This window comes from Aptenodytes patagonicus, chromosome 3, assembly GCF_965638725.1.
Source record: "Aptenodytes patagonicus chromosome 3, bAptPat1.pri.cur, whole genome shotgun sequence".
Classification (NCBI taxonomy): Eukaryota; Metazoa; Chordata; class Aves; order Sphenisciformes; family Spheniscidae; genus Aptenodytes; species Aptenodytes patagonicus.
Window position 1 is genome coordinate 47,099,552 of NC_134951.1, and position 15,226 is coordinate 47,114,777.

General features: G+C 39.4%; 1 protein-coding gene across 4 annotated transcripts in view; it reads left to right on the forward strand.

Moving 5' to 3' along the window:
• The window catches only part of KLHL32 (kelch like family member 32), a 127,572-nt gene that overhangs the window by 48,904 nt on the left and 63,442 nt on the right, over positions 1-15,226 (forward strand). For all 4 annotated transcript variants that reach the window (XM_076333267.1, XM_076333269.1, XM_076333272.1 and 1 more), the window contains one exon: positions 4,349-4,456. In XM_076333267.1, coding sequence (XP_076189382.1) covers positions 4,349-4,456 — 108 coding nt within the window. The remainder of the gene's footprint in view (positions 1-4,348; positions 4,457-15,226) is intronic.

Here is a 15,226-nt window from a genome sequence, read left to right on the forward strand (position 1 = left end):
AATATGTCAGATTTCTGGACAGCCACACAAGAACAACAGCTGAAGGTAAAGGCAGGCTCTTGTACATCAGTTGCAAAAGCTTTCAACTGTGAGTTAGTCAAGGATGAAAGGTGACAGGGTTAAGTGAGTGGGAGATGGACTGAGTTGAGATATTTGCACTGTGTTGTGCAAAACAAGCTTGGCCTTGCTGAAACCCCCTGAACATCATGTGAATGCAGCTTTTAATGGAGGTGATTCTAAAGTATCCCAGGACTTTATTATTGTGCTTGCTATCTACTGCTAAGTCTGTGCTAAGTCGAACGAGTTTGTGTAGTTCAGAGCTATGCATTGGTAGGGAGGTTCACATGTTCATTTTCTATTGTAGTGGACTTAGAACTCGGGCTGCTGGTAGTTATCAAAACAATGTTTGAGAAAACAGAGGGAGGAGATTTTGAAATATTGCTCTCTGGGTTACTGTAGATTGCTGTGGTAAGTTCAGCTTGCTTTCTGGTTTTTGAAAGCTTAGATTTATTTTGAAAGTTTCATTTAGAGTTGAATCAAAGAGAAATGTATAATGATGAATGTCTCTTCACATTCTTGCTGAGGGAATTTTGAGATATTTTAGAGGTAATTGCTATACACGGGAACCATGTACTTTATTCTTAGAAGAGCCAGGGTATTTCTTGAAAGCAGTAATTTAAATGGTCATTTGCTCACCTCCCATTTGGAACATATCAGAAAAGTCGGCTAGGGGCTGATGTAGCTGAAGGTAAGGGATGAGCATAAGAAGGTCAAGATAGACAAACTGAAGGCATTTTGTGTGGATTCAGCCTCTCAGATACTCAGAAGTATTTTAAAATAAAGTATGAAATATTAGCATTGTTGAAGGAAATTAATAACTAAAAATAATTAACATCTCATGCTTAGCCAAATTTGGTAACTTTTCTGGTAAGTTTGACTCTGAGTGTGCACTTGTCCAAATATTTTATATTTAATTGTTTTTCTTGTCTGTCACTTGTACGTCCACCTGAGATGTTTATCTTATTGCCTTGTTTTTAATGTACTCCAGGGAAAACTAAAGTAGGCTACTAGCTGTGCATTAAAAGCATGACTGATGGATATATTTAAGCTCACAAAACCTCAGAGTGTTTTCAGAGATGCATCTGAAATCAGAGTTTGACAGCCCAAGCGTAACTGTTGGGTATTCTCTGGGTATTGGTGAAGTCTCAAGCCAGAATTTAATAATCCTTATGTTTCTACAGTTAAAACTATAATATTCAAGTACAGCAGTGCAAATTAAAGACTGAGTTTGGGCTCTATTTCTGCCTATGATTGAACAGATTTTTTTTCATGCTGGATTAAACCTTTAAACTATCAGGCTGAGAAGGAAATTTGCCTGCTGGTGAAGGCAGTGTGGATCACTGAGCAGTACTAGGTTTATCTGTGTGGGAGACTACTTCACTGGAGGCTAATCCAGTTCAGCTGAATGTGAACTGTCTGAGGACCATTGCAGACCTTATCTTTCGATTACATTCTTTGGCCTTGCCCCCTGAAAAACAAATGTAGTTCATACTCAGTATCAAAAACTTCCACAGAATACTCAGAGGATAGTGAAACTAAAAATGAACTCCATATAGCAGATGGCACGCAAAGCCATAGTCCCGTGACTTACTGGCAGCTACAGTTCTGATAGCCCGTTGCACTATTAGACTATGCCTGTACTGGTAAATAAGATGCATAAGAGCTTGTTTCCAGCCCTAAAAGCAACTGGCACCGCATGGCTTGTGTCCATATGGCTAAACCTTCTCCCCTCTGCAAACAGGTTGGCTTTATCCATGCTGTCTGTCTGGAACAGCCATGGCTTGAGTTATCCCCTGAACCATAGTCTGGGCATTGCCTGGGAGAGTGCTAGTTGGCAGGGTGTCAAAGCTGTGCTGGAGGCTGTGTTCATTAAATGCTGTGGATGATTACGGACAGGGACTGAGTTAGCAGCCTGATCCTGCTGAGTTTACTAAGGTAGGTGTAGTAATAAGCCCTGTGTAAGGACCATGTTGGAATCTGTGTGATACAATACAATAGTCTCCTAAAAGTAAATTTAGTAAGTCTACAAAGAAAAAGTCTCCCAGTTCTTCATAGAAATGATTCATGGTCTACAGATGAGATTCAGTTAAGTGTGTGTTTGTATCTGTAAGCTTAACCCATTGTGTGGGACATCCAGCCCTTGACCAGAAGAGAAATTTTATTAGTAGCCACACTGGTTTTTTTGATGGTTCCTACGTACAGGTAGGTAGTGCACAGATGGTTGCTGTAGCACAGTCAGAGAATGCAGAGCCTGCGTGATCTTGTATCACTGAGCATTTCCAGCCTTTCTGCAAGCACTCTGACAGAACTGAGCATACAGAACGTGTGCGAATCTACCCCTGTAAGAGCTATGTAGATAGGTGTTGCTTTGAGACTTTACTCTCTTTATTCAGGAATTGATGTGGGGAAGGGAAAACATTATCCAAAAAGTTTATTTAGTAGTGAATTTCTGAGAAGAGAAGCTTGTCTCTTCCAGAAGAAACTGCAGGTCTGCTTTTGCAAGGAGCAGGTGGCTGATGGGTACCTTGCAGCTCCTGGCAAGCCCTGAAGCTTCACAATAGCTATTAGAGCTCATTTGATACATCTAAATGACAATGAAATGTCCAACTCTGATTACATTTTTAATGGAATTAGAAAAGTGTATGAACTTGTTAGAAATTTTTTTTTCTATCTAGGTGTATTTCATGGCTGGTCTTACTACATTTGTTTGATTAAACCTTTTTAAACTTTTTGACGCTTCTTTTCTGTTGTCAGTTTGGAAGAAGCCCTGATACCACTTTATTGAAATAGAAATTGCAAAAATACAAGGAGTGGCCATGTGATAAATGTCACTCTTGCTTATACTGGATGATTTCCAGGCAACAGATTTATGTCAAATTGTGGCGTTTTAATGATGAAAATGCTAACACTTTCAGAAGAAATTACCTATTTGCAGGAAACACTCAGTTTTTCAAAGAAGCCAAAGGGGGTAGGGCTTATTTTTTCCTTTAAACTCAGCAGTACTTGGTGGGCAGGTTGCACATATGAAAACCAGTGTTCTTATTGACTGCCTCAGCTTCTGCAGGTATCGGCCAAAGTAGAGACAGAAGTAGGAAAGGGTATATTTGTAAGAAGTGCTCCTTCACTGAAGTTCTCCAAGGTGAAGTTTGGTAGCCCCTCCATAGAGGCATTTACAGTTTGGCACAAAACCTACTGGGGATAAGTTTAGACTCTCTTTAGCAATGACAGATGGTAGAACTGTTCAGTTTATTTGTTCGCAGTTTACTGTCTAAAGACTGTGAGTGGTATATTTTGTTAAAAAACGTGTGGGAGAGTGACAAAGATAAAGGTTGCTTTTCTGGAAAAGTATTGGACTGGAGAATGGGACTGATAAGAGGAGGGAAGGAGTGGTAAGCAGGGATACTGCAGCGGGAGTGCAGTCTGGGAGGGAAAAGTGAGGGGCAAAGACAGGAGTCTAAGTTTAACGGGGGTGGGAAGAAAAAGATTCCTACAAGGATCCAAAGTCTGAGTAGGGTTGCTTCAGTCCAGGAAGGCACTGAAGACTGATGGTCTGGAAAGTAAGACTGGATGAAAGGGACAGTTGCTCTCCTCAGTGTTATTTTCAGGGAAGTTCCATACCGCCTTGCCAATCTTCAGTTTAGGTTTTATGATCTGAGAAACTAGGACAATAACAAGTAAGGGGAGGTTGTAAGTTTAGGTGACTACATCTCCATCCTTGCTCCTCATTCAATGACTTACAATACTGTTCACATTCCAGTTTGAGGTGCTTATTTGGAAAGGATTGTTTATAAAAGATGGTGTGTTAACTGCCCCTTCTTCTCTTACAAGTAGCTGTGTATGGCTTATTGTTCCTTCCTATATATAATGATACTATACATAAGTATTATTTCTAGTGGTGCTTGTGTAGATTTTTTTTTTCCCAGAGTCCAGTTCTTTATCTTTTTTTATTGAATGATACCTTATTGTCTGACTGTTTCCGTTGATTGCACCTGAATTACTTAATTAGGAAGTATATATACATGGACAAAAAGGATTTGTTTCAGGTTTTCCAGAATAAGTTTTTGTATTTCTTTATTGATAAAAGGAATCAGTTGCAAGATTGATCGCCATGGGGTTAGTATTGAAAACTTGGTATAGATTTCACTCTAACTCGTAAGTCTGTTGGTATTTAGAATTCTTATCCAAGGAAAAACAAAGGTTAGGAAGGTGGAAAAATCAATCCTATTCTTCCTGGACCTTCACTGGGGGTTGTTTTTAATGGTTAATAACATTTCTTTTCTTTCTGTAGGCAATGTTCAGTCTCTGCATGGTTGAAAGCGAAGCTGATGAGGTGAATTTGCATGGTGTCACAAGCCTTGGTTTAAAACAAGCCCTGGACTTTGCATATACTGGACAGGTACTGTACAGTTCTTCAAATTAAGAGACACAAATGAAAGCAAACTGCCATAAAAACTGAAGATGACCTTTACAAAGGTACTAGAAATTATTTTTCTTGTGCACTGCCCTGTACAAGGTCTTTTGATTTAACAGATTTTACTTTGGATATACTGTTGGGTTTTTTTCTCTATGGAGGGATTGTCTAATAAAAACACTGTTTATGTGCATTGCTACCAGGTAGTGAACCATGTAGGACTCGTATGCCCCTTTTATGGTGGCCTGGCTATTCATAAGAACTTAATGTGAGTTGATTCTGCATGCCAAATAAATGTAAAGAAAGGAAAAATATCCTAGGTGTTTTCCTAATGATAAATATTTATAAACTCTGCTGTGTTTGACAAATTATATAATTGAGGGGAAAAGTAGTCTTTTACTCTCTGGACAGATGCAGTCCAAGCATCTTTGTAAATGCTTATAGGTACTCTACACCTATATTGTAGCACTTTTTATGATAGCAGGTTATGTATCACATTATTTTACTTCAGAAAATGCAGAGTGATACTCCTCTTCCCGCCCCGCCCCTTCTCCCCCGAAAAACAAACAAACAAACAAAACCTGCCATATCTGTACATCGCATGCTTGAACAGTGTTGCTGTATGATTTCAGGGAAGATTATGGAGCGGTTCATCTTGAGGGCGCTCACAAGGCATGAGCGGGACAACCAGGGGATCAGGCCCAGCCAGCATGGGTTCATGAGAGGCAGGTCCTGCTTGACCAACCTGATCTCCTTCTATGACCAGGTGACCCGCCTAGTGGACGAGGGAAAGGCTGTGGCTGTGGTCTACCTGGACTTCAGTAAGGCCTTTGACACCGTCTCCCACAGCATTCTCCTCGAGAAGCTGGCGGCTCACGGCTTAGACAGGTGTACTCTGCGCTGGGTAAAGAACTGGCTGGACGGCCGGGCCCAGAGAGTTGTGGTGAATGGAGTTACATCCAGTTGGCAGCCGGTCACGAGCGGTGTTCCCCAGGGCTCAGTTTTGGGGCTGGTCTTGTTCAATATCTTTATCAATGATCTGGATGAGGGGATTGAGTGCACCCTCAGTAAGTTTGCATACGACACCAAGTTGGGCGGGAGCGTTGACCTGCTCGAGGGTAGGAAGGCTCTGCAGAGGGACCTGGACAGGCTGGATCGATGGGCCGAGGCCAACTGTATGAGGTTCAACAAGGCCAAGTGCCGGGTCCTGCACTTGGGCCACAACAACCCCATGCAGCGCTACAGGCTTGGGGAAGAGTGGCTGGAAAGCTGCCTGTCGGAAAAGGACCTGGGGGTTCTGGTTGACAGCCGGCTGAACATGAGCCGGCAGTGTGCCCAGGTGGCCAAGAAGGCCAATGGGCATCCTGGCCTGTATCAGAACTAGTGTGGCCAGCAGGAGTAGGGAAGTGATCGTGCCCCCGTACTCAGCCCTGGTAAGGCCGCACCTCGAATATTGTGTTCAGTTTTGGGCCCCTCACTACAAGAAGGACGTTGAGGTGCTGGAGCGTGTCCAGAGAAGGGCAACGAGGCTGGTGAGGGGTCTGGAGAACAAGTCTTATGAGGAGCGGCTGAGGGAACTGGGACTGTTTAGCCTGGAGAAGAGGAGGCTGAGGGGAGACCTCATCGCTCTCTACAACTACCTGAAAGGAGGTTGTAGCGAGGTGGGTGTCGGTCTCTTCTCCCAAGTAACTAGTGATAAGATGAGAGGAAATGGCCTCAAGTTGTGGCAGGGGAGGTTTAGATTGGATGTGAGGAAAAATGTCTTTACTGAAAGAGTGGTTAAACATTGGAAGAGGCTGCCCAGGGAAGTGGTTGAGTCCCCATCCCTGGAGGTATTTAAAAGACGTGTAGATGAAGCGCTTAGGGACATGGTTTAGTGGACATGGTGGTGTTGGGTTGACGGTTGGACTCTGTGATCTTAGAGGTCTTTTCAAACCTCAATGATTCTATGATTCTATTTCATCTCAGTTCAGAGTTCAGGGACAGTGAGGGTCAGAACTTAACATCCAGCTATTTTTGCTTTGGACTCTAAAATTATGGATAACCAAACTATTTCTGGAAATATTGCTAGAACAGTTGAATTTATTGATGTATATTTGTTTATTAGTTAATTTTTGAAAAGGAAAGGTTAAATCCATATTACGTCATTCTGGAAGAGTTGTTGGGTTGTACAGATTTAAGGCATCTGTTCCCATACTTTGGATTGAGTATATGGCCTTAATTTTTTCAAAGGGAATTAAATAGAAATAAAGAAGGATTTTTTTTTTTTTACCTGTTTTAAAGGAGCTATTTTTTGTCACCAGCCCGCACAACAGTTATACTTTAGCATTGGCCTTAGAGATTAGCACTTGAAACTTCTGTGTTTCTGCTATTATGGAAAACATAACTTATTCAAAGTTTTCTTTCATATAAATAAGAGCAGAGATGCCATGCTATATTGCTGAATTTGCTGAAGATCTCGGTACATGGCTTGTCATCGGTATACTTTTTGTTCTTTCAGTTGAAAGTTTTGATATACAAAATCGAATGTTTCCTGTGCGGTGGAGCACCTGTATCGTCCTAAAGTCATTTGAGACTATAGTTGATTATTCTGAAAATAGAACTCTTGTTGCTAAATAGAAGTATCCAAAAGATACTTTCCAAAGCCAATTTTGAGAAGATGGGTTGTAATTGACTTCTATCTGACCCATCCTGTCCGCTCTGAATAGAGGTATACTCCCCTGGCTTTCAGCGAAATTCAAAGTCTAATAAACCTGTGTAAAATATGTTCAGAACCCTGAAAGGATGGATTTGTGTTTTTTGTAAACCCACGATCCACCCCACCTTGCTTCCAGGATAGTGTCCTCAGCTCCCTAGTAAATAATATGTGCCTTCTATCCTTGATCCTTTAGAGACTTTTGAGTCTTTCATTTTCAGGTATAATCTCCTTTGAGTAAATGAGCGGGCTTCCTGAGTTAAATATGGATGTGCATGTATGTACAGTTGCTCATATAAATAACTGATTATAGGGCAAAATTTGCACTCTGTCGTGTCTGTCAGCTACACCAAGCGCTACTTCGAAGCACAGAGGAATGAGAAGGATTCTCTAGGAGTTCTCTTATAAAGATGCCTTTGAAGCGTAACTCAGTGATATGCGGGTCTGAGAATTAGCAGTGTTGAATTTTCCCTTTTGTCCTTGAAATCCTGGCACTGCATTTACATGTATTGAGCATTGCTTATGTACTGATTCAGGCTGACAGAATCTGGGTGAACGTTTCAAGGTAGTGAGTGGGAGTAATCCACAAAAGCTATTAATAAATAACTGGATTACTGCATGCTTACATCAGAGAGAGTTCTGAAAACAGAGTCGTCTTTAGTTTGGGTCTGTGAACTCTTTCTGATTTAAAAAAACAAACAAAATATTTCTTAGTAACCCAAAACTCATTCATGCCAATTACAACCTTATATTGCTCTGAAAATATACATATTAAGCCATGATCTGATGTGCCTCTTAAAAGTGAAAGCCATGAACTCTTTTTTTTCTTTTTCTTCACACACACACACACCCACCCACCCACCCCATGTTTGGCCAAAATGTTAGTCCAAAAAATTGCTGTTTCTTTAGGTAACATGGTGGAAGTGACAAGAATTTAGGGACAGTCCTAAGGTATCCATGCCTAAACAGATAAATATTTAGTTTCAGCTTTCTTCTTTATATTTCTTTAACGTTTTGCTAAACTTGCATTCAGTTGGAAGTATAGTAACTCAAATGTAACTTTCTATGTAAAACAATATGTTGGAGACATCTGGTGGAAATATTTAATATTGCATGATGGCAATATTTGATGCCTGCAGTTTTTGAAAATTATCAAAATGAAGAAATTTAATTTTTAGCGTGACATTGCAATCTGAAATGAAACTCTGTCATCCTTGCATTTTTTATTTTTATTTTTTAATTTGAAATATGCCTGTGGACTTAAAATACCAACTTTATCTTCCTGTCTACTTAGGCAAACAGTGCCTTATCGTAATTACTGCTGGAAATATTTTGCTTTTAAGGGAAAATTGATTGTTCAACAGAAGAAAAGATTGCAGTAAAACTCAAGTTAAATATAAATAATATCATAATTGCAACTGAATTAATGCATCACTATGGTCCCTAATCATCACAAAGAAAGAAATGTTGGTATAGAAATAAATAAAAACTAACAAAAGGAATAGCAGCAGAATTTGGTTTTGTTCTATGCATGTAGGCTCTCAGTAATCCTCTAATAATGAAATATTTGGCAAAAAAAAAAGTCTTAAATACATTCCCTCTTGGCCTTAGGCATTTTACCATGTACTCCCCATATTCAGAATTCAGACATACAACACTCTTCCTGTTGTAGTTGATGTATCCTTTCTTCATAAAATGGCTTTAAGGTCATCCTCTCTTTTACTTCACAGCTGGCAACAGTAAGTCCAGACCAGAGTCTCAGTGACTAGATTATTCGCACTTCCTCCTCACGGGGGCATTTTGTAAGTGTCAGATGTGCATTGGAAGGAAGGTGAATGAAGTATAATCTATACAGGAACTATATATTTTAGAAATTAATATAGAGAAACAGTTCTTGGTGCAGGGTTTGGAGCTCACAGTTCCTTCTAAGTAAGAGTCTTAACCACTGGGTTAGAGAGTCATGGGCACTGTTGCCTGCTCTTTTTGACTTTGTGTGTATGTGTTTTTAACTATTCTGTTACCAAGAGACATAATCTCATTTGGAGGAATGGGATAACCCCTAAATAGGCCAGTGTATGTAACTCATCATTACAAGACAAGGTGCTTTTGATCAAAAGAAAACTTTTGGGCATTTGAAAAGTTTCAGTGCTGAAAACAGGTACTTACGAGTGCCGTGGGACTGAATAAGCAGTTTGAACTGAAATTTTGGGGCTCCTCATTTTAGATGAGGCTCTTGCATTCTTCCTCAAATTTAGGTCCAGCAAACTACATCATTTATGTTGATCTCATATACATATATAAATTCTAAGCGATACCATCATTTGAATTGGCTGACAGGCACTGCGGTATAGTTTCAAGAAAGAAGAATTTTGCAAGAACACTGGGTTTAATTTGCAGTAGATTATTGTGATCCTAATTCAACAAAAATACAAATACACAGTTGGAGTCCTATGTATACTGAAATGCTTCGCTGACTTGGATCTTTCTTCTTTGTAATTATGTTCTATCATATGTCTTTAGTCTATAGTAATAGAAATATTTTGCATTTAGAGAAAATTTTGTTTGAGGACCTCAAAACACATTACAAAAGCAAGTAATTGCTATCCTTACTTTGTTGCATCATAGACAGGAGATTATTTTGGGAGAAAATAACTTTCCAAAGACCACACAGCAAACCAGCAGCTTTAATAGGGCTTAATACCAAGTTCTCCTGACCAAGTCCTGTTTTCCTAACTGGCTGGTGTCTCTTTCTTTTTCTAAACCATAATATTTTGTTTCTGTATTAATAGAAATTAAGTTGTCTTCTTGAAGTTATAAAATTATTCTAGATTACCAAAGCTGAAACAAAAAAATCAGTGAGACAGCCCTAATGTAAGAGATGTTTTATGTTCAGCTCTTTCTCCAAAAGCAAATTTTGGGGTAAGTCGTCCTGTGGTATCTTCTTAGCCCAAGATTAACACAGCCTTACACCCTGCCTATAGAAAGAATGTTGAAATGTTTCCTTTTCTTGAAAGCCACCTATGAAGTTGCATTTATAATGAATCAGAAATAGGCTTTAAACTTTTTCTGTTTCTTAGGATATTTAACAGATTTTCTTTTACTCACAAAATGCTAACATAGCAGCAGTCTTTAATAAAGGTGATATCAGTATATTATTCTAGTTACAAATCTGTAACAATTCATGTTATTTTCAGATACAGTGTTATTTCATGTGGTTGGGTTGCTGTCAGTATTACTTTAATGTGTTATCAATGTGAGTCCTATTTAATTACCGCCTTTATTTACTAACTTTACCTTGTATTCAGTTAGTTTAAAAACTGTCATCCTGTAACAGCTATTATCACTTTACCAAACAGGTTCGTGAACTGGTAGGAGCACCGTCTGGTGATTTTTCAAATTCATGCACACAAACCTATGGTTAGTTAAAGTATTATCTTACAGCTCCTTTGTGAAATTGTTCTTTCTCTTTTTTGGTCAAATACTTCAGCTTAGTTATTTCTTTAACAAAAAACATGAAAGAGTGAAAGGTCTTCTCAGTAAAGAAATAGTAGAAATAAATATTTGTAAGTACAACTATTTCTCCTGATAATTGCTTTGATTCCTTTATAGAATCTTAGCTTTCATCCCTCTTCAAATGCCCCCTTCATTTGATGGTGATGGTTTTTCTGGTGATCAACCAGTATTTCATCTGCCATTTGCAGTTAAGACCCGGGGAGACAGCTCTCAATATCTTAGCACCTCTTCTTCTGTTAATCCTTTCTAGCTCACTTGTGGATGAGGTGTATTGCAAAGCTGTATTGTGATGTTTGACCTTCTTGGGTAAGTGACCTGAAAGAGTCAGAGCTGAAAGTAATCAAAATAATGAACGTCTTCCTGGAAAATAGTGAATTTGCTTGAAGTCCTACTTATAATAATGGTATTTACTTACAATAACGGTACTTACTTCATAATGGTATGAAGCTGCATCAGGGGGAGTTCAGACTGGACAATAGGAAAAGGCTCTTCACTGAGAGGGTGGTCGGTCACTGGAACAGGGTCCCCAGGGAAGTGGTTACAGCACCAAGCTTGTCAGAGTTCAAGGAGCGTCTGGACGACGCTCTTAGTCATATGGTTTAGTTTTAGGTAGTCCTGCGAGAAGCCAGGAGTTGGACTCGATAATCCTTACAGGTGCCTTCCAACTCGAGATATTCTATGATTCTGTGACTTATATGCTGTGCATGTAACATAGATTTTCATTTAGTTTTCTGGAAAAATATTATGACTTATATCAGAGAAATGCTGGTCATGATTCCTTCTGGCATTGGCTAATGAGGCATCTGGGTTTTGTAACAAGTACTATCAAACATTACGTGCCAGGGCTTTGGGCAGTTGCCTGCAGGGGACTAGAACATTCTTCCCCTGCTCACACTGTTCTGAAGCAGCACTTCTCAACGTGTGAGGAGCTCAGGATTCAACTGAAGCACGAACGAACAGGGAGACAGGTAGAAGTGCTAACTGGTTGTGAGTGAAATGCAGTCTAAATTGCTCTAAAAGTAAAGTTACGTTTTTTGAGTGCTCTGAAGCACGCAGAATGGTCTCTAGAGGGGAAAAACAAGTGGTACTTTTGTTAGATGCCTGTCTGGTTTGAAATGCTGATCACTGCAAGTGGAGTCAAGAAGGAATTTTCTTTTGCATCAGACTGGCAGGAATCTTGGGATTTTTTTTTTCTTGTTTTTTTGTGTTAAATTCCATATGGTTTACTTTCTAGAATTTTCTGACATGACATTACATATTTCCTTACTGTTATAGCGTAATGCTGGTTTATTTTTAATGTGAATCATGCCACCACCTCACTTATTCCATGGCCCCACAGACAGCTGTATGGAAACAAGAAGGAAATACAGGGGTATAAATGAGTAGCTGGAATGAAGGTGATAGAAGTGCATCCTCAATCTCTCCATCTTTGTCTGGGCACACAGTTTAGCCTCCTTGGGCCTAAAGCAGCTTTAGTTTAGTGTAATATAATATATAATGGCCTGCGATATACAGGGAATAGATTAAATGATCTAATTGTTCTTTCCGGATATAAACCTCATGAGACTCCATAGAGGTGATAGTTAATCTGGACCTTACCTTCTCCCTTAGGCTGTAAGTTTCTTTGTTGGGAAGGACAGTTTAAGGAGTTTCCTCCTCACTTTCTTTTGTCCATTACTGCCCTCTTCGCTACAACCATACAACTTTTTTGTTGGCCTATACTGGTTTGTTGGTTATAGGGGGGCGAGAGGCATTAACAGAGTAGGAGGATGTTCTCAGTCTGGGCAATGTGGAGGTGGGGCATGAGTAGTTGTCCTTGAGAAAGGATGGTGGTTCCTATACTGCTCCTAGCCCAAGAAGTCGTAGCTGCTAGTTGCTCTGTGTTGCCCGGAAGTCTCCCAAGGAAAACTGATTGAAGAGAGAGGCAAAATGCTTAATCCTGGTTAATATTTTCCACACTTACCCAGAGCCCTAAGATGTACTGGGTTGGAGGGGATGCAGGGTGAGTTGGGAAAGGAAGAGGGAAATCTTGGGGGAAGGGGGAATGAATTCCAGTTTTAGAACTGCTGCCTAGAGGACAGATGTACAGGGGGGTGTTCAGGGCCATGTGTATCTGTGACCATGAGGCTGATTATAGAATTCCCTTTTCTGCCTTAGAATTGTGTTTCAGAAGCTCAGGTTTAATTTACAAAAGTTTCTAATTCTTGCATTTGCAGAGCAGCTTTCCTCAATATATCAACAAAGCATAAATGGATGTATTTCCATATAGATTAAATTGTGTGTCTAAGAAATGTGGATCTAAGAAACTGTGTAATCTGCCTTTCTGGATCTTGTGAACTCAGCATTCTGTTGCAAAGAAACACCAAATTTTTGCATCCTTTCTATCCCTTGGCTTACGGATTTGACCACAAGAGGGAGTGAACTGGATTTAGTGCGTGCTTTCTGAAAGGTTTGTGGGATGATGGAGGGTAGAACGGCTGCCTTGAAGAGCAGAATTCCTGTTTGAAAACACAGTCGTTGTGGGAGAGGAGAAATATAGCTTGACAAAGGAGATCAGTTTGAAAATGAGCAGTACGTCAGACCTGGTGGCTTAGGAAAGTAAGTTATTCAGGCTATCTGCAAGATCTGCCTATTGTACACAGGGAGAAGGTGGTTAAGCTGATTTTCTTGGGTAGCATCATGGGCCAGAGAAAAGTTGAGAGCGTGATGAAAATTAACCCTCAGAAATAAGGGTTGAATAGAGGATTGATTGTAAGATGCAGCCAGGTGCAATACCCAAATTGCATCTAATTAATCTTAATATAAAAATAGCACAGAAACCAGTCTTAAGGTGGCTTGTGTCATACAAAGGCATATCCTTCACTGGTGAAGATTGCAAAGTTTGTCGATGGTTCCAAATTACTCTGAGTTTCTGCCCCGATAACGATGCCTTGTAACCCTTGGGTTGAGGATTAAGCTTCTCTCTTTAGTTTTCACACTAATAATTCATGATGAATTTTGAAGGTGTGAATCCAAAGTAGATCTTAATTTCCCTCTCCTTAATTTTCAATAAGCATCACTCTGAAGTCCTCAGAGCTCTTGTTTTGAGGGTTAGAAAAACAGAGGAGAGTCAGTCACTGTGTGTACTTGTGGTGTGCATATAGCGGTATTTATGTGCATTTACTGTTAAGATTCAGCTGGATGGCCTATATAGCATATAAACAGCTATGCTGTAATTGTATTAATGTATAGAAGCTGAGAGGTGTGGAAAAATTGTGAATTACCCCAGTTTCAGTAGAAGGAAGGCTTGCAATATTTTCTTCCTTCTTTACTTGTTGTTCACTTTTTCTTGTGGGTTTCCCCAGCATGCAGGTTGCTGATGGTGAACATTTAGCACAGATGAATTAGCAATTTTGCCTATATCCAAATAAGTATTGAATAAAAATTCAGATAGTTCTATTTAAGGCAAAGTCTTGGGAAGAGACAAAATAGACTTTCCTCAGTTATCTTGGGAAACACAAAGGTGAATATGTTATCTCAGCAGAATAGATCTTGCATGGTATAGGAAAGCTATAAGAAATGGAAAAACATGTAAGAAATACGTCTGCCACCTTGAAATGAACTTTTGTTGCTGACTTTGTGCAAATCACCTCTAGGTAGTAACCAGTCACCCTCCTTGCCTCTTGTCCTACTTCTTATCTCATAATGCTACTAATATTATTTGTAAATGGATCGCTGTAGCTTTAAAATACATTAATATTTTCACAGTTAAATATAGTTTGTCTACAAGGTAGTAATCTGCTTAGGGTTCTGGTTTTCTTCATATTGTGTCTTTAACAATGCTAAGCTGGTGGCTGGCACTTAGTAAGTAATATGACATCAGATGACAACTTCCTCAGTGTAAATGATGTCTGAATAACAAACACTGCAAGGTCTAAACCAGCTTGTTTTGTCAGTCTGACCTTGAGTTCTCACTTGAAAATATTTGGCAGTGCTGCTCTTTTTTTTTTTTTTTTTTTTTTTAAATATACCTATTGGAGATATTTCTGTAACTGAAATCCTTTCTAGCTTTCCATTGAACTACCTCTTGTCATGCATAGCAACCTCATTAGCACCAGCCAAAAACCTGGATTGTGCTGGGCCTGATTCTCATTTACATTAAGATCCTTACATGTCTTTCTGGTGAGATAAAGAACTTTTATACAGTATGTAGATTGCATATATGTTCACTTAAAACCTAGTATGAATATATATAGTGATGTGCACAAGCTTTAAGCATGTCATACACTGACAGAACTCAATATGAGTTCTTGATATAAGCAAGAACCAATCCCCTTCTCTCCTGTTCCTAATATATCCATTATGTTGGAGATAATTTGTGGTTTTGCTTGAAGAAATGCATACGTGTTTTGTTCATTTCCCTCAAAAACAGTTTAACTGCAAAAGATGCAGGTGAGTGTCTTTCCTTTTGTTTGTCATCCTCCTTATTCCACTGCATTTGAGACATAAATGATGCTATGAGATAAAACTAAATTGTGTGGGCAGAAGAAAAAGGATCTGAAAAAAAA